The sequence below is a fragment of the Macaca thibetana genome, chromosome 9 (assembly GCF_024542745.1).
Source record: "Macaca thibetana thibetana isolate TM-01 chromosome 9, ASM2454274v1, whole genome shotgun sequence".
NCBI lineage: Eukaryota > Metazoa > Chordata > Mammalia > Primates > Cercopithecidae > Macaca > Macaca thibetana.
In genome coordinates this window covers 94709967-94733218 of record NC_065586.1, presented here as the reverse complement: position 1 = coordinate 94733218, position 23252 = coordinate 94709967, and the positions used below count along the sequence as shown (strand labels likewise).

General features: G+C 37.6%; 1 protein-coding gene across 1 annotated transcript in view; it reads left to right on the top strand.

Annotated features, from left to right (window-relative positions):
• HPSE2 (heparanase 2 (inactive)) overlaps positions 1–23252 on the top strand; it is a 792879-nt gene that overhangs the window by 555544 nt on the left and 214083 nt on the right. The window contains exon 6 of the mRNA XM_050805712.1: positions 2183–2230. Coding sequence (XP_050661669.1) covers positions 2183–2230 — 48 coding nt within the window. The remainder of the gene's footprint in view (positions 1–2182; positions 2231–23252) is intronic.

Sequence of the window (23252 nt, the reverse complement as noted above, 5' to 3'; positions counted from 1 at the left end):
TGTCTAAGATTATCTAGGTTTTTTAATTTTTTGAATATCTGAGAAGGAGGTACAAAATTTCATCTCTTCCTCTTCATTCTTGGGCCATCCTACTTCTAAGATTATTATCAGATCTTCCCTGCTTAGAGCAGCATAGATGGCAGGGATAATATTTTGAATATTAATCTGTTTTCTTTCTCCTTGTATTTTTCCATTTTCCTTCTATCCATTCAAGAGCTGGTCGTGTGCCTGTTGACAGGGTAGCACATGACAGGAGGAAAGGCAAATACTGCACAAATCTTTCTGGCTTTTGAATTCCAGAAGAGGAATTTTAGAGGCATAGGTCCAGAAATAGTGAAGAGAGTAGAGCTACTCTCCCAAACTCAAAAGAGATTGTCCTAGGCTGGGGAAAGGAGATGAGGTAAAGAGAAAGAGAAATCCATTGGCTTCAAAAGCAGAGGATATCTGTGCCATGCTTCCCAATGACTGCTGCTAGGAGGGTTGGCATGACTCCATCAAAAATTGGCTATTTGGAGTGTTAGGAGATGTACTTCTGTAGCCAGTAGGGAAGCTGGTAATCTCTATAATGGAATTGACAATATCCACCTTACCAAGCAGGCATTTTTAAGAATTATAAGAAATAACATGTGAATGGCTGGCACTCAGTAGGTACTCAGTAAATGTTACATTACCTCCAGCCCACATTGACATTTTGGCCCTACTCATCAAACCAGTTCTATTCCTTGATCATTCCCATGTGCCATTTTCTACTTTCTTGCTTGAGAACTGCTGAATGGTACTGGAGAAAGAAAGGCAAAACCATTCAGACAAAGGCTAAGCCATGGCTTCTGTGGCCTCCTCCTCATCCTCCATCCTTGTCCTCCTTCTCCTCCTCCTCTTCCTTCTCTTTTTCTTCCCCCCTTTTCACACTCATTGTGTCCTTCCCCTTCTTCTTTTCCTCTCCTTTTATAAACTTCACTTTAATGCTAACCAACAGTCGTGGCATCCAGCCCTATGTTTCTGTTATGTACTCCTCTAGAGAGTCTCAATTCTCTTCTGCTCTCACAGCAAATCAGAGCCTCTGTTTAGGCCACACACAGCAACCCACAGAGCATGAGCAACATGCATCTGCCTTGCAATATTATGCTGGGGTAAAGTAGAGACAGGGCCTTCTAGACAAAACACCATCTTTCTCCCTGGAGGAAGAATTCTTCAGTTAAGAAGTACTATTAAAGATTGCTTCTCCCTCTGAAGAAAAGTTCCCCACCAGGGTCTCCAAATAAAAGAAATATCTTAAAGAGCTGAGATATTCCTTTTGGTAACTACAAGTTGACTCCCTCAACTCGTGGTTATAACCATGATAGCACATGGCCTGAGAACATGTGGATAGGGAGAAGGAGGTAGGTAGATAATTGAGTTATTCACAGACATGCAATTTATGAGAGACCCTGTGTCATCTTTGGGCCCCCAGATGCATCTTCATGTTCTATTGATTTTCCTGGAACTTCCAGAAACACAGAAGGTGAGGAACTGCTAGCAAGGCTTTGATGTGTGCTTAACTGCACGGAACCAAGTCTGGTTTACCTTTTGAGCTGAGCATGATTATCAGATAATACTCAGTTCACTACTTAGCTACTCCAAAAGTAGATAGATTTCTCTTTGTGGTGCTCAACTTTCTACACTTAGACAGGTGTGGCAGCCCCTCATTGGGGCATATTTGATGGTGCTTTTTACTTGTATAAATAATTGGGTTTTCTCATGCTCGTTCTAGGAAAGCCTGAAGTTTTTCAAAGGCATCTTTTGTGCTGTTATCCTTGGGAAATATTACTGTTGGTTTCCTATCAGAGATTGGAGTCCTTAGAGAATAGGAAATGGGATAGACAAGTTTTGGTTATGAGGAAATTGATGTGGGAGCCATCAGGCATGGGCTTGGGAAGACAGATGTAGATAGAATGCCTTATTGGGATTTTGATTTCCAGATGGTGAGGGATGTGTGGGGAGCTGGAAGTATGGTTACTTTCACTTTCTGTATAGTTCGACCTCTGATAGCTGTGTCTAGGCCATGACTGTGGCTGTGGAGGATCCTCCCAGAAAGCATACCTGCTTAGGGATTGGTCTAATCTGTCTCAGTTCATTTCCTTTTGATTTGGGGGATGTGGTTTGATCTACGTTGTAATATCTTTTTTCTTTCTATTCCTTACAGATTCATGAAGGTGGCAGGAAGTACAGTAGATGCAGTTACCTGGCAACAGTAGGTATTCACCATTTTTGCTCTTACTTATTATCAGCTGCTGTGAAATGAAAGATAATTAGTTGTCACCAAGTTCATAACTGACATTCAATAAGCTATCCTTCATCCTCCAGGAAAAAATTTAAAAGTAACTCCAAAGTTGTTTTTATGGCACATGTTGTCTCGTAGTACTATAATTTTGTTTGGTTGTTTTCAGAAAAATTTGAGAAAACAACTGACGCATTTTGGAGATTTCAGCTATTATGTACCGTTTTAAAATAATCTGTTATCAGTGAATACGTAATGGGGATCTGGGCATACCACTGTTTTCCCATAGGCTTTTCCTTTGGGAATAAATTTCCTTGTATAAGACAGGAAATAATTTTAATTGCTCAATATATAATGGGGAAATAGAAACACTTTGTTATTAATGTCAGTGGTCTTAATTATTGCCAAGTGAGTCTCTAAAATGAAGCAGCTTTTTTTTAAAAAAAAAAAAAAAAAAAAAAAAGAATATCAAGATGAAGCAGCTTCAAGAAAGGGAATGAACTCCAACACTGCAGAAAGAATCTTACGATGGAAAAGACCTGTTACCGCAGGATAATGAAAAATACAATTATCTGATAAATAAATTTAAATATTCTATAAGTTCCCTTAGGGCATTTGTACCAGAAGGTCCAACCCTTAACAGTCAATGTCTCACTAATTGTATACTGGAATCCTGTTCTTCTTTTCTCTGAGAAATCTATTTCACAGTATCCTCCAAATCATCTCTTGTCTAATGTGGTGCTCTCAACTCAGACTGTGCTTTTACTCTGGGCCCACATAGGCCTTGGCCTCTTTCTCAGTTACTCTAACCCTTCCTGCCTAGCATGTGTTCTCCTTTTGTCTATCCTCTGTTTGAAGTGGGTCACACTGTCCCCTGTGGATTCATTACAGATGTGAAAGAAAACGAAGTGGATTAAATCTTTATTAAAGATTGCTTCTCCCTCTGAAGAGAAGTTCCCCACCTAAAGTGTTTTTGTTTGCTGGCAATCAATAACTTAAATCATAATGGGAAATATTTTAGTCTACATTTATACTCTTAATTTCTCTAAAAAACAAGTTCCAAATGTTTTCAGAAACTCTTATTCTTCTTCAGTTTGTTTTTGTGAGTCATGGATTGAGTAAGCCTGAGGATCGTGTCATTCCCTTGCTTGAAAACCCACAGTGTCTCTCCTTTGCACTTGGACCAAAAGCCAAACTCTCCACACTGGCCTTTTGTGTTTGGCCTCTGCTACTTTCTGATTTCATGCGGTGCCACTCTGCCCTTATTCTGTCCCAGCTCACCAGTGGTCTTTCAATTCTTTCAGGTCCATGTGCGTATCTGCCTCTGGGTCTCTGTATATGCTAGTCCTTCTGCCTGAAATGCTGTTCTCCATACTCTTCGTGTGACCAGCTCCTTTTCATATTTTAAGTCTCACCTTACATGTCATTTCCTAGAGAGGCCTTCCCTGATGATCCTATCCAAAACAGGCCTCCCATTTCATTCTTTTTCTTAGCTCTTTTTTAATAGCACTTATGATAACTTAAAATTGCTTTTTTCCTTATGACTTGTCTTTGTAATTTATTTGTTTTTCTTTTCTACCATAATGGCACTTATTCAATTACCAAGTACTTATTTAGACAATAGTTTATTAGTCATTTACTCTGGGGAAAAAATAACAATGGCAACAACAACAACAATAAAAATAACAAGGTGCCAGGAACTGTTCTTAAACTTTGTATGCCTTATTATATCTGATCCTCACAACAACCAAATGAGTTAGGGACTATTTTTATCTCTATTTTACTATAACTTAGATGAAATTGTAGAAAATCCAAAGATTACACAGAAAGTGGAAAATGTTGGACTTAAAGTTGTATCTGTCTCACTCCAAGGGTTATTGTCTTAACTACTACTGCTTTGATAACAAGATAATGTCCCTTTACTGAAATTCTGTCCAGTGTCCTCACCAAAAAGGCTATCTGGATAATGTAGCATAAAGGCTGAATCTTGAAGAATTTATAGGATTTGTGGAGAAAGATAATGATATCAGCATAAGAAAATTATTGGCTAAGAATGTATGGCTTTAATTATTATTGCTGACAGGGAGGGATAAGAGAAAGCTTTTATTTTCTATTCAAGTACTCTTCCTGACACAAATGGAATGAAGTGAGCACAGTATTATTTTTATGATGCAAAAATACATTTTTAATAAATACATTTTATTTATTGACTACCTAAAAAATACACACACACACACACACACACACACACACACACACACATATATATATATATATGGGCCATGTCTCCAGATAAATATCACTGTTTGCAACTACTCCAAAAATACCCTCAAAAGCAAGCAGGGGATTGTATTTCTTTTGGCTCCAGGATCAGCATTCATTAGAGGACAAATAGCACCTGGAATCTACAATTTATCCTTTCCAGCCATAGTTTTCAGTCAAGACTTGGAAAAGTCATGGAAGAATCCCAGGCAATTCTGGCCAGGAGGACTTCATGAAAATTAAAGCCAAATGCCATGTTTCTTCAATTATGAGAAATGCTGAGGTGAAGATGTCCTAATAATGTAAAGAAATCAAGAGACATTGTTAGAAAAAAAAGGGTGGGGGAGACTAACATAGAATTTGTCATTTGTCACTATATATAGATGGCCAGAAGAATCAATTCAGTATTGGGATGTTGAGCTTGGAACTTGAACAGCCCAAATTCTGAGTCTGAAGTCATGAATAAACAGATCTCTGTAGTTTGACTATTTTGATTTGGAAGCATATTACTGGGTTTACTATATTTTGAGGACCAAAACATATGACTTAATAATTCGTCCTGCCCACCAACCCATTTAGAAAACCCAGAAAAAGTTATTAAGATGAAAGTATAATTACAAGTATAGTGGAGTAGCTTGTATCGTAATAACCCTTATATAGAGAGCAATGATAAAATATAAAGTATTAAAGAAAAAATGCTGGAATATGACCAAAAAAGGCATAAACCAAAGGAAGGTATTCAACCTTTAAAAGAAGTGAAGAGTACTACATGAGATCTACTCTCACTTGACTTTTTACTGTAGTTGTTGTTGTTGTTGTTGTTGTTATTATTATTATTAATCTTGCTTGGTTGCCTAGGCTGGGGTGCAATGGCACGATCTCGGCTCACTGCAAGCTCCGCCTCCTAGGTTCACACCATTTTCCTGCCTCAGCCTTCTGAGTAGCTGGGACTACAGGAGCTCACCACCACACCAGGCTAATTTTTTGTATTTGTAGTAGACACGGGATTTCACCGTGTTCGCCAGGATGGTCTTGATCTCCTGACCTCGTGATCCACCTGCCTCGGCCTCCCAAAGTGCTGGGATTACAGGTGTGAGCCACCATGCCAGCCTTCACTGTAGTTATTTAACAATTCATGCATCAGGAGGTAACTAGAACTCAAACAGAAATGCATGCTCATATTGGCTTGAAGTGTCAAGGAGAAGGAGTCAGAGGCTGGAAATTGAGGGTGGAACTCTCAAAAAGAAGAAACTTCAATGTAAAAATACAAAATATGCATATAAACTTCTCTCAAATCTTTGATCCCTGAAATGTATATATTCATGAGACATTCCAAGGAACCTAGTGGAAAGAAACAGCTGGAAGTCTCAAAAAGTTGAACAGAGATTTCAGCTGCCGTTTGTCACATGAGAGACAGAGGTTGGAATTTGAATGTCACAAATTTAGAGGGACTTGATAAACACCTTGTTTTTATCCAGTGAAATCTAAAAATGTTATGCTTTAGGTGTAAAGTCTGTCTCAGGACTAAGGATTTGCTCTAAGACTCAAGTATAACCAAAACAGACTTGTCCAGAAAAAGCATAAACTGATGCCTTCACAAGAACAAGAAGATCAGTCATTCATTCAACTTCCTGCTAGATTCAAAATCAGCATTCTTCTGTCTCTATAGTGTATCATCCACATTTTGTTATATACAATAAAATAATTACCAGACATGCAAAGAAACAGGAAAATATGACCATGATGAGGAGGATAAGCAATAAATAGAAACCCTGAGATGACCCAGATATTAGAATTAGCTGACAAGGATTTTAAAGAAGCTATTATAATTCATATTATATATTCATCAAGTTCAGGGGAAAATGTCCATATTGAGAAATATCAGCCTGGAGAAATATCAGCAGTGCGATGGAAACTATAAAAAAGAACCAAATGGAATTCTTGAGGTGAAAAGAAGAATATCTGAAATGGAAACTCATTGGATGGGCTTGACAAGAGACTGGAAACCACAGAAGAAAGAGTAAACTTGCATACTGAGCAATAGAAACTATACAACTTAAAGAACAGAAAGGAAAAAATCATGGAAAAAAATGAACAAAGTTTCAGTGACCTCATTGCCAAAACCAAATAGCCTAACACATGCACAGAGTTCAGACGAATAGGAGAAAGAAAATGTGGCAGAAATTTTTTAAAAATCAAAGCTGAACTTCTCCCAATTTTGGTGGAAAATATTAATTTGCAAATTCAAGATGGAGAAATACAAAGAAAATTATATCAGGGCACATTGTACTCAAACTGCTGAGAACAAAAATAACTTAAAAATCTTTGAAGCATTCAGACAAAAATAACACTTCATATACAGGGAACAAAGACACAAATGATGGCTTATTTGACATCAGAAACAACAGAGGACAGGATGCAACAGAACAATATTCTTAAAGTGATAAAGGAAAAAAAAGTAAAGCCAGAATTCTATATCCAGCAAAAATATTCTTCAAAAATGAAAGTTAAATAGACTTTTTTTAATCAATGAAAGCCAGTAGATTTGTGTTGCAAGAAATACTAAAGGAGACCAGGCACGGTGGCTCATGCCTGTAATCCCAACACTTTGGGAGGCTGAGACAGGTGGATCACCTGAGGTCAGGAGGTCAAGACCAGTCTGACAAACATGGTGAAACCCTGTCTCTACTAAAAAATACAAGTATCAGCCGGGATGGTGGCAGGCACCTGTAATCCCAGCTACTCGAGAGGCTGAGGCAGGAGAATCGCTTGAACCCGAGAGGCGGAGGTTGCAGTTAGCCGAGATAGTGTCATTGCACTCTAGCCTGGGTAACAGAGCAAGATTCTGCCTCAAAAAAAAAAAAAAAGAAATGCTAAAGGAAATTCTTCAGACAGACAGTAGCACCAGAAGGAAACTTGGATCTCAAAAAATAATGAAGAGCATTGGAAATGGTACATTTGTGGCTAAAGATAAAAGACTACTTTTTCCCTAATTTGTTTACAAAATAATGATTCATGCAAAAATATAAATTGTATTATGGGATTGATAACATATGTAGATATAAAAATACATGGCAATAATACCACAAAGGATGAGAAAGGGAAGAGTCAGTAAATGGAATTATAGTATTACAACGTTCTTTTATATGAGTGGTACAATATTTACCCTGAGAAGACTGATAAGCAAGGGTGAAAATTATATTCCTACAACAGTACCTTTAAAAATAATGACAAAAGTATAGCCAAAAAGCCATATTAGAATTAAAATGTAATACTGAGAAATACTGAATTAACCTCAAAAAAAGCAAGAAAGGAGAAAGAGAGGAACAAAAAATGAATGGGAAAAAAATCAAATAGCAAAATGGTAGACTGAACCATGATTATATCAATAATTATATTAAGGGTAAATGTTCTAAACAGTGTAATTAAAAGGCAAATATTGTCAGACTGGATGGTATAGAAGACTCAACTATATTCTGCCTACAAGAGACACGCTTTAAATATAAAGACACAGATTGAAAATAAAAGGATGAGAATAATATGTCATGCAAGCAGTTATCATAAAAAGCTGGTGAGTCTATATTAATGTCAGGCAAAGTAGGCTTCAAAAAAGGAGGATTACCAGAGAAAAGGAGATTATTCATAGTGATACAAGGATCAATTCATCAGGAAGGCATAATAATCATAAATGTATTATCCTGCGATAGGCAGAATAACGAACCTCCCCCAAAGATACCTGCATTCTAATCTCTAGAACCCTGTAAATATGTTACATTATATGGCAAAGGGGAATTAAAGTTGCGGATAGAATTAGTTCCTAATCATCTGACTTTAAAGTAAGGAGCTTATTCTGGAATATCCAGAGGGACCCTATGTAACCACAAGAGTGGAAGAGGAAGGCATAAAGAGGAGGCAGAGTGAGGTTTAACTATAGAGAGGAGGTTAGAGAAATGCAGTGTTAGCAGAACTTGACCTACAATTGCTGGATTTAAAGATGGAGGAAGAGGAACATGAGCCAACAATTGTGGGTATCCCATAGAAGCCAGAAAAGGCAAGAATATGGATTTTTCCTGAGCAGTTCCAAAAGGAAGACAGCCTTCCACATACTTTGATGTTAGGCCTATGAGACCCATTTTGATTTCTAACCTATAGTTAGAAATAAGAACTAACTTATAGTTCATAAGAGAATAAATTTGGATTGCTTTAAACTACTGTTTGTGATTATTTGTTTAGAGCAGCAATAGAATACAGTATTGAAGAACAGAGATTCAAAATATACAAAGAAAAAAATAACAACAGTAGAAAAATACACTGTCATAGTTGGAAATTTAAAAACACTTCTTTCAGTAATTAACAGGACTAGATTAAAATAAATACAGTAAGGATATAGCAGATTTTAATAACACTATCAAACAGTGTTTTGTGTTATGCAGGAGTATGCATTTATCAAAATTTATCAAATGGTATGCTTAAGATTCATGTATCTCATTATATATAAAATTGCATAAGAAAAAGAACCATAAATAGATATTAAACTCTGATTAGTGGTATGCCTGATGACGTGTTCAGGATGAAGTGCACCAAAGTCTGCAACTTATTTTGAAATGCTTCAAAACATAAAATGGATCAATGGATGGATAGAAGGATAGATAGACTGATACATTTGTGAAAAACAAGTACAGTGAACTGTTAAATGTAGAACCTAGTAAAGGATATATGATATTCCCTATACAATTCTTTCCACTTTGAAATTGTTTCTGATAAAATATGGATAAAGAACCTAACCTATTATGCCTAAACAAATATCCTTATCTATTATGAAATAATATATTGCTTTGAAAATATATATGACAAACATAAATGGGAAATGATTTTGTTAGGGGTGTTAATCCTTAGATGTAGGAAGTATAGGGAATCTTTTTTCTTATTTTTACTTTTCTGTAGTTTCCTTTTTTTTTTGGTAATGAGCTTGTAATACATTTTTGTTTATAATTTAAAAATCATCAGTGCCTAGCTCCTCCCTTCCCACTCCAAATTGCCCCACTCCAGAAGCCACCTTCCCAGTGTTCCCACTTCTGACATCTGCTTTCGTGTTTCTAAATAACAGCCTGATGCTCCTATGGAAGATGAGAATTTAGCTCTCATACCTCCTAACCACTCATACACCCAAACATACTTATTTACATACTTTTCTCATCCTGCAATAGTTTATATCTTAAATATTGGTCAGGATTCATTGTTTACATTTTTATTACTATGTAAATATTATTCACAGCAGGGACATGTGGTATGCTATGATGACATTTTCTTTCTTTCACAACTTTTAGTTTACCCTGGAGTTATTAACTATCTCTTTTTTTATTTGCTTAACTTCCTATTAATCTATTCTAAATTCATCCCTAAACTGTACCAGAGTAGTAAATCTCTTTCTATATGCAGACACCTCAGGTAACCATCGGTTTCATCTTCTCTTTGGAGATCTGCTCCTGGAGCCATCCCTCCCTCTGTTCCCATCTGGACAGGTTGATTGCTGTGTTTCCTGAACAGCTGTTGTCCTGGGAGTGCCCTTCACCATTATCCTGGGGATTCTTTCTGACTCTTATTTGTTGGATTTGTGCCCTTTTTTGAGGTTTACTCCCTCATTTTGGTGAAGCATTTCTTCCAAGAACTTCCTGAGAAAAGATAAATGAGAGGTTAACATGTTGAGACCCTGTAGCAGAGTTTGATTTATATTTTGGATGCACAAAGATTTCCCTCAGATTTTGATGCTTTTGTTCCATTTCATCCTAGTTTTCCTTTTACTATTTAGAAATCCAGTACCTTTAAAATTTTCCAGTCCTTTTCTTGGTCCTGCTTTTTTTCTGCCTTGATACTTTTAAGATCTTCTCCCTGTTCCTAGTGATCTTTTGTGTGGCTCTCTTTTTATTCTGTTTGCTAAGTATGTGGTTAGATCCTATAAATCTGAAATGAGTGCCCTTCAGTTTAGGGAAATTTTCCTGATAATTTTTTCTTTGATAATGTCATTCTTTCCTTTTTTGTTTATTCCTTCTGAAATTTTTATTAGTCAGATATTGGAATTCCTCAAACAGTACTCTACTTTTTATATATTTTCTCTTCTTTACTTTTCCTCCCTTTTCTGATAAACCTCTTAATCACTTAATTTTCTGTTGAAACTTACATGTTGCTATCATATTCTGATTTCCAAAAGCTCTTTTTTATTCCTCAAAATGTCCCTTTTATAGCTTGTTTTCTTGTTTCTGACTCTGAGGATATCAGTTTTAGTTTTATTTATCTTCTTTTCATATTTTTTTCTTTCCTCTTTTTTTCTTTGCTCCATTCAGTTGCTTTCTTTGCTTTTCCAGTAGGTAGTTTTGTTTTTTTTTTTTTTTTTCATGGTCCCTGAATTACTGTTATTTCCTCTTTGTCCTTCCCTCTTCTCCCCATTTATTTGTCTTAGTCCCTGGCTTTGACTTTAAAGTTTTTCCTCAAATATCTGATGATCCCTGAATCTCTACTCTTATTTAGGAGAGAGGCATAAAAAGGTGATTGGATGATTTTGTTTATGGACATTTATTTTTAACTAGTAACAGTCTATGTAAGGTGATTTGATTCGGTCATTAGGGGATTCCTAACTGTCCATATCTATTCATCTTTTCTCTTGGGATATTTAGTTGTTCTAGAGGAGAATTCTCTATTCTGCCATTTTGGAAGTATAAATCTTCTCGCATACTCACATCTGAGAGAAAGGACTAGATGTCTCATTTCTTAAAATATAGCGTTTCACACGTAATCCTCTTCGTTTCATTGTGATTACCCTCCACCTCCACTGTGCTTGGTGGTCCTGACTATAGTTCAGTCTCTAGCACTCTGCTTTCTTGGAAATGAGGCAGTTTCTTAACTACATAGGGAAGTGGCTTCCCAACTTTTTTGTCTCAGGACCCTTTTCACTCTTGAAAAATATTAAGGGCTCCAATTCACTTTTGTTTATGTGCATCATGTTTATAGACTATATAAATGGCTCCCAACTTACAATGGTTTGACATGACTTTGTGACTTTACCATGCTGTGAAAGTGATATGCATTCAGTAGAAAGTATACTTCAAATTTCAAATTTCGATCTTTTCCTGGGCTAATGATGTGTAGTATGATACCCTCTCACAATGCTGAGCAGGGGCAGTGAGCCACAGCTGCCAGTCAGCCACTTGATCATGAGGTTAAACAACCAATACTCTGTATTGTGTTACCAGATGATTTTGCCCAACTCTAGGCTAACATAGGTGTCACAAGCACATTTAAGGTAGGCTAGGTTAACATATGGTATGATGTTTGGTTGTGTGTTAGGCTGTTCTTATATTGCTACAAACACCCGAGTCAGAGTAACTTATAAAGAAAAGAGGTTTAATTGGCTAACAGTTCTGCAGGTTGTACAAGCATTGTGCTGGCATCTGCTCACTTCTGGGAGGTCTCACGGAACTTTCACTCATGGTGGAAGGCAAAGTGGGATCGCGCACATCACGTGATGAGAGCAGAAGCAAGAGAGAGAGAAGGGGAGAGTGCCACACACTTTTCAACAGCCAGATCTTGGGAGAAATTCTTCACTATCACAAGGATAGCACTAAGGGGATGGTGCTAAACCATTCATGAGGAATCTGCCTCCATGATCCAGTCACCTCCCACCAGGCCCCAACTCCAACACTGAGGATTACATTTCAACAGGAGATTCGGAGGGGACATCCAAACTATGTCAGGTAGATTAGATATATTAAATGCATGTGATATTTTGAATTTACAATGGGTTTATTATGACCTAACCCCATAGTAAGTCAAGGAGCATCTGTATGAGAATTAAAACACATTTTTAAATTATTTATTTACTTAAAAATAATAAGCTCATTACATTTTAACATAAATATTCTTGTGGAAAGTATATTTTCCAAAACCAGAAAAAATAGTTAGAAGAGTGACATTATTTTATATTCTCACAAATCTATTCAATAGCTGACTTAATTGAAGACACGTGGATTCCCATATCTTTTGCATTCTGTAGAAATGTGTTGTTTTGGTTTGTTTAAGAATATGAAGAAAATTTGACCTCATAGAGAGAGGTTGCTGGAAAAAGGAGGTGTATTTGAATATCCTTTTCAGGTAATTGTAGCTGTTCTCATATACTATAACAAAATTCAACAAGTGATAGTTTCTTAAAAGTTAGTTACAATGTGGACTATTAAACCATTTGCATGAACTTTTCATACTGTAATGTATCAAATTCCATTGGTCTTATACTTGGAATAGACCTTTTACCCATGCATGATTTTATAACATCATGAATTGGTCATTTGGAAAATATTACAAAACCAGTTATGAGTTATAAAGATGTTCCAAATGTTGACACATTTCATTATAAAATATTTTTTAAATCACGTTCACCAATATCACCATTTATCTAGTCAGAAGTCTTTAAGTTTTGAAAAGCTGACAAGCTCACGGTGGCAGATACAAAGTTTTGAAAATTTTAATTTTCACTCAACAGCTCAAATTTTATAATCAGCCACAGGTTTTATCAGATGTTTTTCTCGCCAAGCTCACTTCGTTCATTTTTGAGAAAATGTCTTTCAAAAGCCTAACTCTAAATAATTTCTCTTTAATTGTTTCAGGTGTAAAAGTTATTCCATTTTAAAAAATGGCCAATTCAGGGACAGGCGTGGTGGTTCACACCTGTAATCCCAGCACTTTGGAAGGCTGAGGTGGGTAGATCACTTGACCCCAGGAGTTTGAGACCAGCCTGACCAACATCTCTTAGTAGAGAAACCCCATCTCTACTAAAAATACAAAAAATAGCTGGGCATGGTGGCATGCACCTGTAGTCCCAGTTACTCTGGGGGCTGAGATGGGAAAATTGCTTGAGCCCAGGAAGTGGAGATTACAGTGAGCCAAGATCATGCCTCTGATCTCCAGCCTGGATGACAGAGTGATCCTGTCTCAAAAAAATAAAAATAACAAATGACCAATTCAGTTTGCAGCTCAATCGTACAAGTGCTTTTCCTCAAGACAACAACCATATTTTGCTAATGGAGCAAAGTATGTGTATTTTCCCATTTAGTTACACAGAATTTTTTATATGTGTACTCAATAAAATTAACTTTAATTACTTTATCAAGGACATTCTTAAATGAAAGTGACATTTTTGTTTTATTTCAAGTATGTGACAGTGACTACCAGTACAGTTTGAAGTTCCTGACTTGATTTGTGCTAAGGTACCAGCAGTTTTATCCACTGTTGCTTTAAACAGTCAGTCCAAATGTTAACATAGTTTTTCCAATACAAACTATGAGAGTCAAATAAATGATTTAACACTTTATATATTTCATCATCACTTGTATTTATTTCCAAGCATTCACATAAAAGATCTTGATCAATGATAGTGCTGATACAAGAAAAACAAAAACTATGTCTATAGATTTATCCATTTGTAAGGCAAAAGTACACTTTTACTAACAAGATATTAACTTTGTCTTCATGTTTGCAACTAAATATTTCATTTAACAAGTTATTGAATTGTTGGGAAGTGCCACTGAGTATGATTCCTTTTAATAACTTTTCATCCAATGGGCATTCAGCAATATCAACTGTACAAAGCTCTTTTAATCTCTGAGCTACTTTGTGTATTTTTCCAGTCAATGCAGCACAATAACTTACCCTCTAAGATGCTTTTCTAAATTTAAAAATCAGTTTTCAAAAAATTTTTAAATGTTATTGGAAGACAAAATAACATGGCTGGGCCCACTGGCCCATGCCTGTTAATTCCAGCACTTTGGGAGGCCGTGGCAGGAGGATTTCTTGAGTCAAGGGGTTTGAGACTAGCCTGGGCAACATAGGGAGACCCCATCTTTACAAAAACAATAAAAAAAAATTAGCTGGGTGTAGTGGCATGCATGTAGTTCTAGCTACACAGGTCACTGAGGCAAGAGGACTTCTTGAGCCCAGAAGTTGGAGGTTATATAGTGAGCTATGATCACACCACTGTACTCCATCCTGGGCAAGAGAGCAAGACCCTATTTCTCAGAAAACAAAAACTAAAATAATCCCACAAAGTGTTCTTATTTCCATGTAGGCACAAGAAAAACATTAAGATTTCAAAATAACTTATTGGATGTTTATGAGCTTATACTGGTTATAGCAGTTATAAAAATAGCTTATTAAAAAAACACAGTAGAAAGTATTGAGAGCAAACTGAGTCGACCTTTGAAAACATACATATGTATACTCCAAAACCATACCTTAGAAAAGCCTAGAAAACAAGGATATACAAGCATACATTCCATTAATTGTCAGAGCAATGACATTGTCGCATGTCACATGGACTCTAGAAAATGCCGCTGTACATTTGTGAGAGGTGAGAATGAAAAAGACAAATAATGTCTTAGTATTGTTATGAAAATAGTTTTGATCTCAAGGACTACCAAAGGGGTCTTAGGGACCTCCAAGAGTCCCTGGAGCATTCCCTGGAGAATTGCTGATGTGGAGTGAGGATGGGGATCTGCAGGTCCAACTGCTTCTTGTTTCTCCTGTTTCAGTCCACGCAGCCCCTCATTCTCAAAGACACATGGTATTTCCAGCTCCTGAGATTTCGTGGGGTTCTGTCACAAGAATCGGCCGCTTTTAGACTTCCCTCATCACAGGTGTATAATTCAGCTTTCTCTGGTCAGCTAAGATAGTTACCACTCTTCCTTCTGTTTTCTAATACCAACATTTTCATTGCTGTTTTTCTTGCCCACTTCTTTTAGACCTTGTGAGCTAATGCCCTGGGTTTTTTGTTTGTTTGTTTGTTTTGGTTCTGTTACTATTGTTTTAGTGGTGTTTGGGGAGACAGCTTTAGTAAATGCCTGTGCTTAAACCACCATTTTAAACTGAAATCCTACTTTCTGCACTTTTTTCTCTCTCTAGAATTATTTTTAATAAGGCAAATTAAAATTTTATCTCCAAAAAATATGAAATTAATTTTTAATATTTATTGAGTTAGCCAAACTCAGATGTTCCCAGTGCCTCGCTCCCACCAGAGACCAAAAAAATTTTTAAGAACCTCCACCAGAGACCAAAAGAAGTGAAAAACAAAACAAAATTTCTGTCTGTGTGATCAAGACATCAGTATTTTTAAGAAGTTCATTAGGTGAGTCTGAACTATGACTGCCCTGGAGCCACCTGACTCAGCACAGTAACGCCCGGGTGCTTCCACTCCATGGAGTGTAGTTTCCAGATCAGCATCATCTGAGAACCTGTGAGAAATGCAGATTTTCAGGCCCCATCCCAGCCCTGCTGCAATAGAAACTTCGGGAATGGGACCCCGCAGTCTGTTTTAATTGCCCTCCAGGTGATTCTGATGTGCATTAAAGCTTGAGCACCACTACCACAGAAGATGGCTGCCTGGATCTGATTTCTCAGAAGACATCCATCACCACAGTTTTTGGCATAAAACTTTCTTCAGTAGCTTCTTTTCTGACATGTGGATGGGGGAAAAAATGTAAGAAAAATTGTCCTGGACATTGTCCTTTAGAGAATTCCTGCCCTTTATACTGAAAGTCATAGTTTCAAGTCATCTAATTTTCAATACATTGTTCTTTATATAAAAGTCAGCACTTTTTCTCTCTTTGGTCTTAGCTCACACTTATATTCATCATTCTTCACTTCTGCTATTGAAGAAAAACAAAATATGGTGGATATACTACAGCTGTAGGCTTAAAGAGATCAGTTTGATAATTTAGATTTTTAGCTGTTTAAAGCCTAAAAATGAACATAATTTAGATTTTTAGCTATGTTTAAAGTCTAGAAATGAACATTTTCAAAAGTCATTGCAAGAGCAGCTATGAATTATCCCACAATATAAGTAAACGTAAGCAAAATGACTCTGCTAATAGCATCTATTGGAAATTCATGAACATTTCCAAGGGTAATTGGACATTAGAATGACTTGTTAAGCAAAAATTCTGCTTGAAAAGAAAAGCTAAAGAAATCCATCACGATTTTTTTGTGAAAAATCCACCATAATTTTTAGAGGTTATCTGTCTCCAGTATAGATTATCTATCTCTTGTATAGTATGATTTGGTAGAAACAACAAGGTCTTTCAAGTCAAATAAGCCTGGTCAGAATCCCTCTGACCTTTAGTAGATTTGTTGCCTTGAGAAAAAATAAATCCTTCAGAGCTCAGTTTTCCTGTCTATTAAGTGGGGTTAATAATGCCCACCTCACAAAACTATCATGAAGACTAAATAAGGTAACATATGAAAAGTGTTTGGCTTAGTACATATAATACATTGAGCCCTCATAAAATGTGAGTTTCCTTCTTTTTTTCTAGATCCCTCACAATCTCTGTGTATTTATGAAAGTGTCTCACTGTAGAATAGACAGATGTTTAGCCCATATTTCTGAGCATTTTTATACATTCTACAGATGCTACAAGGCTTTTGCCTATGGCCATTTCAGCCAAAGGAGGAAACTGCATGATTCTGTTACTTTTTATTTATTAATTCATTCAAAAGATAGTTACTGAGCACCTACTATGTGAAGGTGATAGATGTTATGAATAGACAAGGGAGCAGAAAGACACAAGATCCCTCATCCCAGGAAGCTTAGTTAGCAATGAGTTTCTCCCTCTAGTGCCCACTTCTACAAGTACAGCTTATTTTCTTTCTTCTGAAAGAGATGGCAGAAAGGGAGAGGTGCTCCTGGTGGAGGAAGTAAGGACTCCATAGTGAGAAAATTCTCATGGGCTCCAGACAGAACTATGACTAGACATTTGTCTAGACATAGACAAATGTCTGCTGCAGAGGATTTAAAAAGGAAAGGATAGGGAGGAAAGGGAACCATTAATGACATTGGAACTTAGCTGAAAAAAAAAAAAAGAGAAAAAATGGAACAGAAAGAAAAAGATAGCTTTCTAAAAGCAGGTTAAAGAAGCAAAAAGAGTTATTTAAGAAAGAGAATACTATGCATGCACAATAATATCCAAAACACAGCCAGGGAGCGAAAACTTGAACTTTATGCTCTCTAACTCCCTTGGACCTAAGCTCCATATCTAAATGTAGAGTCTCGTGGCCTAGATCTCTGGGGGGTCCCCTCATAGTGACCCCCTCAGTCAGTGAACAGTGTTCTACATGAATCCTCTCCTCTACACTCCCGTGCCAAATATCTCAGCCCTTTTACCTCCTTTTCTTTCTCCAGATTCTTGCCCAGTTAGTTCACTGCAGGTCATCAGCTAGCCAAAGGAGAAAGATCCTGCCTCATGAACTAATTGATTTCTTCTGGCTCATTGACTAAGATAGTGGCCTTAAGAAATTGTAATGATTCTTTCTAGAAGGGCCTGGGGCTGTACTCCCCAAAAGGGAGCAGTATTTCATGGAGACCTAGATGTAGGTCCAGCAAGTATTCAAAGCCATGGGATAAACAAAGTTGCATCTTTCTGGATTTTACTTGAAGAGTAAGGCTGGAGGGCTGTACAGTGTTTAAAACTCTGAACAACAGTCTGAGCAACCTCCAGTTCTGTTCACAGGTATCTCCCTGCCTAAGGAGGGAAAGTTTGAGAAACTGGTTTAGGACCTTGCACATAGTTAATAACACTGACCACTCATTAAAGCTTCCCAAGCACATTGTTATACATTATATCAGGGGCATCTGTTAAATGTATGGATATTGAAAGGGCTATTGTTAAAGACTTACTAGGCATGAAATCCCCAATCTGCCCTTCACTTCCTTTTTTTTTTTTTTTTTTTTTTTTCTTTTCGAGGCAGCATTTTGCTCTGTCACCCAGGCAGTGGCACAATCAAAGCTCACTGTAGCCTCGATCTCCCGGGCTCAAGCAAACCTCCCACCTCAGCTTCCAGAGTAGCTGGAACTACAGGTATGCACCACTGTACCAGCTAATTTTTTAAAAAATGTTTGTAGAGATGGGTCTTGATATCTCTGCAAAAAAATTTCCCAGACTGTTTTCAAACTCCTGGGTTCATGCAATCCTCCCACCTCAGCAAAGTTCTGGAAATACAGGCTAACTCTCTCTTTCTCTCTTTCTTTCTGTCTGGCTTTCTTTCTTAGATAAGGGTCTTATTCTGTCACCCATGCTGGAGTGTAGTGGCAGTAGCATAATCATAGTTCACTGTAACTATGTAAAAGTAGTTTTACAGTGTAACACTGTAACTATGTAACTATTATAAAGCCCAACCTCCTGGGCTTAAGTTATCCTCCCACCTCAGCCTCCCAAGTAGCTGAGATGACAGGTGTGTGCCACCATGGCTGGTTATTGTGTGTGTGTGTGTGTTTGTGTGTGTGTGTGTGTGTGTGTGTGGAGACAGGGATCTCACTGTGTTGCTTAGGCTGGTCTCAAACTCCTGGGTTCAAGCAGTCCTCCCGCCTTGGCCTCCCTCTTGTGCTGGGATTAGAGGTGTGAGCCACTGTGTCCAGCCCCTTGCTTTCTTTATTCCTCTGTTACACAAGTATTGCACTAGTCTGGAGTCAGACTATCTGGTTTTGAATTCTGGCTCCAATACATATTTATCTTGGACAAGTCATTTGCTGCACTGTATCTCAGCTTTCACATTTGTAAAATAGAGTGATCTTTTAGAAGGTGAGATCTGAACACAGATGTAAAAGAAGTGAGAGAGGTAGCTAAGCAGACACCTTACGAAAGTATGTTCCAGGCAGAGGGAGCAGCTAGATAGAAGGCTTCAAGGTGAGAGAGGGTTTTAGGTGTCATAACAGTTCCCACTACACAGTGTTATTGCGAAGAGAAATGAGATGATGCATGTAAAGCATTTAGTATCATACGTGCAATCCCAAGTGTTTAATAAGTTTTTTTAATAATTATTAATTATCATTGTTATGAAAGTCACATTTCTAAATGCTTAGTATGTTGTAGAATCTTTAAAATGATCCATAGAACACATTCATGTAGTGGTGGCTCTTTGAATTTGCTATTTTCTTCTCTGTCTCCCAGGGTGGAGTGCACTGGTGTGATCTCAGCTCACTGCAGCCTCCACCTCCCAGGTTCAAGTGGTTCTCTTGCCTCAGCCTCCCAAGTAGCTGAGATTACAGGCCCGCACCACCACACCTGGCTATTTTTTTTTTTAGTGTATTTTTAATAGAGAGAGGGTTTCACCATGTTGGCCAGGCTAGTCTCAAACTCCTGACCTCAGGTGATCTGTCGACCTCAGCCTCCCAAAGTGCTGGGATTACAGACATGAGTCACCGTGCCTGGCTATTTTCTTCTCTATATATTTTTGACTTTTATACACGCAATCTTGAGATGAAAACATTTATTATTTCTGAATTATTTTCTTCCTTGGCAAGAGCCATGTCAATGGTGTAAACTATGTTACATTAAGAATTTTCCGAAAGCTAAATGGAAGATGTGACTACTGTTCTCATGTCTTCAGTTGCTTTTATCAAGTTCTCAGTGCTTTTTATCTGAAAGGCTGCTACTGTTAAAAGCATAGCCACTTTCTAGGGAGGACTTTCCATTATTCCCAACCAATCTAGCCATCTTTCTTTTCTATTCCTCTCTTCATTTTGGAATAAAAGAGTGGGGAGGTTTTATGTAATTGGAATTCTATTTTGCTGTCTTAAAGTGCATATCCTCAGAGAAATAGAAGTCCTTGCATGCACATTAGTGTTTTGTGTAATATACAGTATGGGAGTGAGGATGATGAAAATAAAAGGTAAGAAATAACATTAATTGAAAGCCTTCCATGTGCCAAATATTGTTGTAGCTTCTTTATATAAAGTTACATCCTTGAAAGACCTTCCTACCTTGGTGTTAAAGTGTGGTCCAGACCAGCAGCATCCGCATGACCTGGGAGTTTCTAAAAAGGGGGACTCTTAAGCCCCAACCTGGACCTACTGAGTAGAAATCTGTATTTTAATAAGATTCCCCAGGTATTTCATACGCACATGAAGTTGAAAAGAACTTCCCTAGCAAGACAAATATCATTAACACTATCTTCCTCCTGTGGGGTAAGTATGCTTTAGAGAGAGTGCATAACTTACCTAAGTACTCACAGGTAGTAAATGGTGGTCCAGGATTTAACTGAGGTCTGTTTACGGAGCGGAGTTCATGCTTTTTCCCCTGCACTATTTCCCTCACTACTCATTTTTAATAGGTATATTTCATAATCTGTTTTACAGGAAAAAAACATACAAGAAACCAGTCAGCTCCCACTTGAATGTACTTTGAAAGCATTTGCCCAGACAGACAGGCTGATATAAACACCTAGTCCAAAGAAGAAGGACAGGAAGATGATAATTGAGTTTGTGTGTGGCTGTGGGTGGATAAGTCACATGCTCCCCTGCTCTCTTCAGGTAACCTGCCTTTCTGTTGAATTTGGGAACCTAAGTGTAATTGTTGGCAGTATTCTCCTAAAATTCTGCTCTGATGAGCAGAAGACAAGAGCAAATGGGGAAAGGCAGACTATGGCCTGAGGAGATGAACAATCTGGTGTATGAGACAGGGAATGTCTTTTTTTATGAGCAAAGAGGTATTTTTATGGTTTGCCTTGAGTGAATAGCCTCTGATGTTGGGAAAACAGACTGGTAACAGCTGGACCACACTTTGGATCAGTTGCCACAACAACTTAATACATTTGTCTCTAGTGTCATTTGATCCCTTTGAGAGCTGTATTATCTCAGTGTAGATGTTTGACTTTCTGGCCTACTCTGTGCAGTGAACATGTCTGTTTGATTGTATTCCTCAGATTACAGACAGTTATTCATTTGGGAGTTTGCATTCTAGGATTACAGACACTGGCAACCTCACAGATGACTGGAACCCAGGATCTTATGGAAACATCTTTATATTTACCACCCTCAGAACGCTGATTTCAGGGGCAAATTATACCTTATAGCGTCTGGGAAACTCATGCAGATATTCAAAGTCATCCCCAATTTCTGGTAATATAGTCTACTTCCTCATCTCAGGTGATCTTTGTAAGCAACACTTTTCAAACTTGAGCTCAGTATGAGTTATCATTAGTAGTTATCTTTTTTTTCTGGAAAAATTAAGCAAGAGATACTCACCTTTTAAAGGTTTACAGAATAAAATTGAATGCACCTGTGTGATTTCAAGAACTGTTTACATTTTTCCTCTTAAGAAGCTTAGAAATGACTGAGGTCTTGATGACAAATTGAGAGTGAGCCCAGCTACTGTCATTAGAGAAAGGGCTGAGTGCTTTGCATGAATCATTTACTCTGACAGACATTTGTTCTCCTTAGGAAAAGTGCTCACTTTCTCCTCTCCTTGATGAGAAATGGTCAAGCACTCTTATCCCATCTCCCAAATTTATGGCAGCTGAAACTGGAGGGCCTGATAAATTATGTTACACGTCTGTGCCCGCCATCACCACCATCATTATCTTCTTTGAAACTCTTGGCTTGTTTCAGAAGAACAACCCATGGGACAGCTCAGGAAAGCATAAAAGCAAAAATAGACGAATGTCATTAGAAGCTCTGGAGGAGGATTTTGAGCTTGTGTAAGATGTAATTCCGTTATTGTCTAGAGTTACATGACTGTTTCTGGGATCAGAGAGTTTCCTAAACAAAATATAGTGTTGTTAGATGGCAGCATCACTGTGGTTTTCTGCTAGTATTTTGGTACGAAGGTGGATAGCTGTTTCCTGTCACTTTTTCCCCTTTTTCTCTTCCTTGCCACTTCATTTCATCTAAATAAAAAGAAACACAGTTAAGGGTAACATGAAAGAACTACCAACAGCAACCACTTCTGTTAAAGTTCTGTACTTGGCCTATAGAAGTCAAGGAATTCAAAAGTCATGTAATTTTTATTCATGTATATTGTGTATAATTAGTATAGCTTTTCCAGTGCTTTAATGTGAATCACATGAAAAATGTGGTCAAACATTATGAGCACTTCAATATTTGCATTTCCTGTTCTGTGTAGGTAATTTTGTGAATTTGAGGTTAGCCTCACAAGCTTTAAGGGGAGCAAGAAGGGAGCTGGTGAGGTGGGTTTGGACGATGCCCCTCCTTTTTGGATATTTGGCATGCCTGAGTGAAGGGATATGATTTCCTGGTGGCATGTTGGGGGCTTTCATTGCACCAAGAGCTGAGTTTTGCCATAAGTGGGGCACAAAGCCTTTGTTCCAGGCAGGGAACAATCAGTAGCATCACCACTACTCGCAATCTTTCAGTGCTTGAGAAGACCAGCTGACTCAGCCAAATGAGTGGGCAGACTGTGGACTGGTGAGACTTGGAATCCCAGGAAAGACCTCCAGGACATAAGAGATTTCTCAGATCCTTGCCCTTTACCATGTGAGCCGAAACCCTAATGCTACATTTTTGGGGTTTAAAATACTTTAAGGTAGTCAATTCTGTTACAATTCTGATTAAAAGTATTGATCTTAGAAAAATGTGTTAGTGTACGTGCAGAAATAGACACACATATACACAATTTTACAAAGAGCTCAAGGTTTTTGTGGATACCAAGAGCCCATCCATGGACTTCATAAGGAATCTAAATACCCTATATTAAGAACTAGGTTTGGACATGAACAGACACATATCACAAGAAGACATTCATGTGGCCAACAAACATGTTTTAAAAAGCTCAGCATCACTGATTACTAGAGAAATGCAAATAAAGACCACAATGAGATACCATCTCATGTCAGTCAGAATGGCAATTATTAAAAAGTCAAGAAACAACAGATTTTGGCAAGGATGCAGAGAAAAAGAAACACT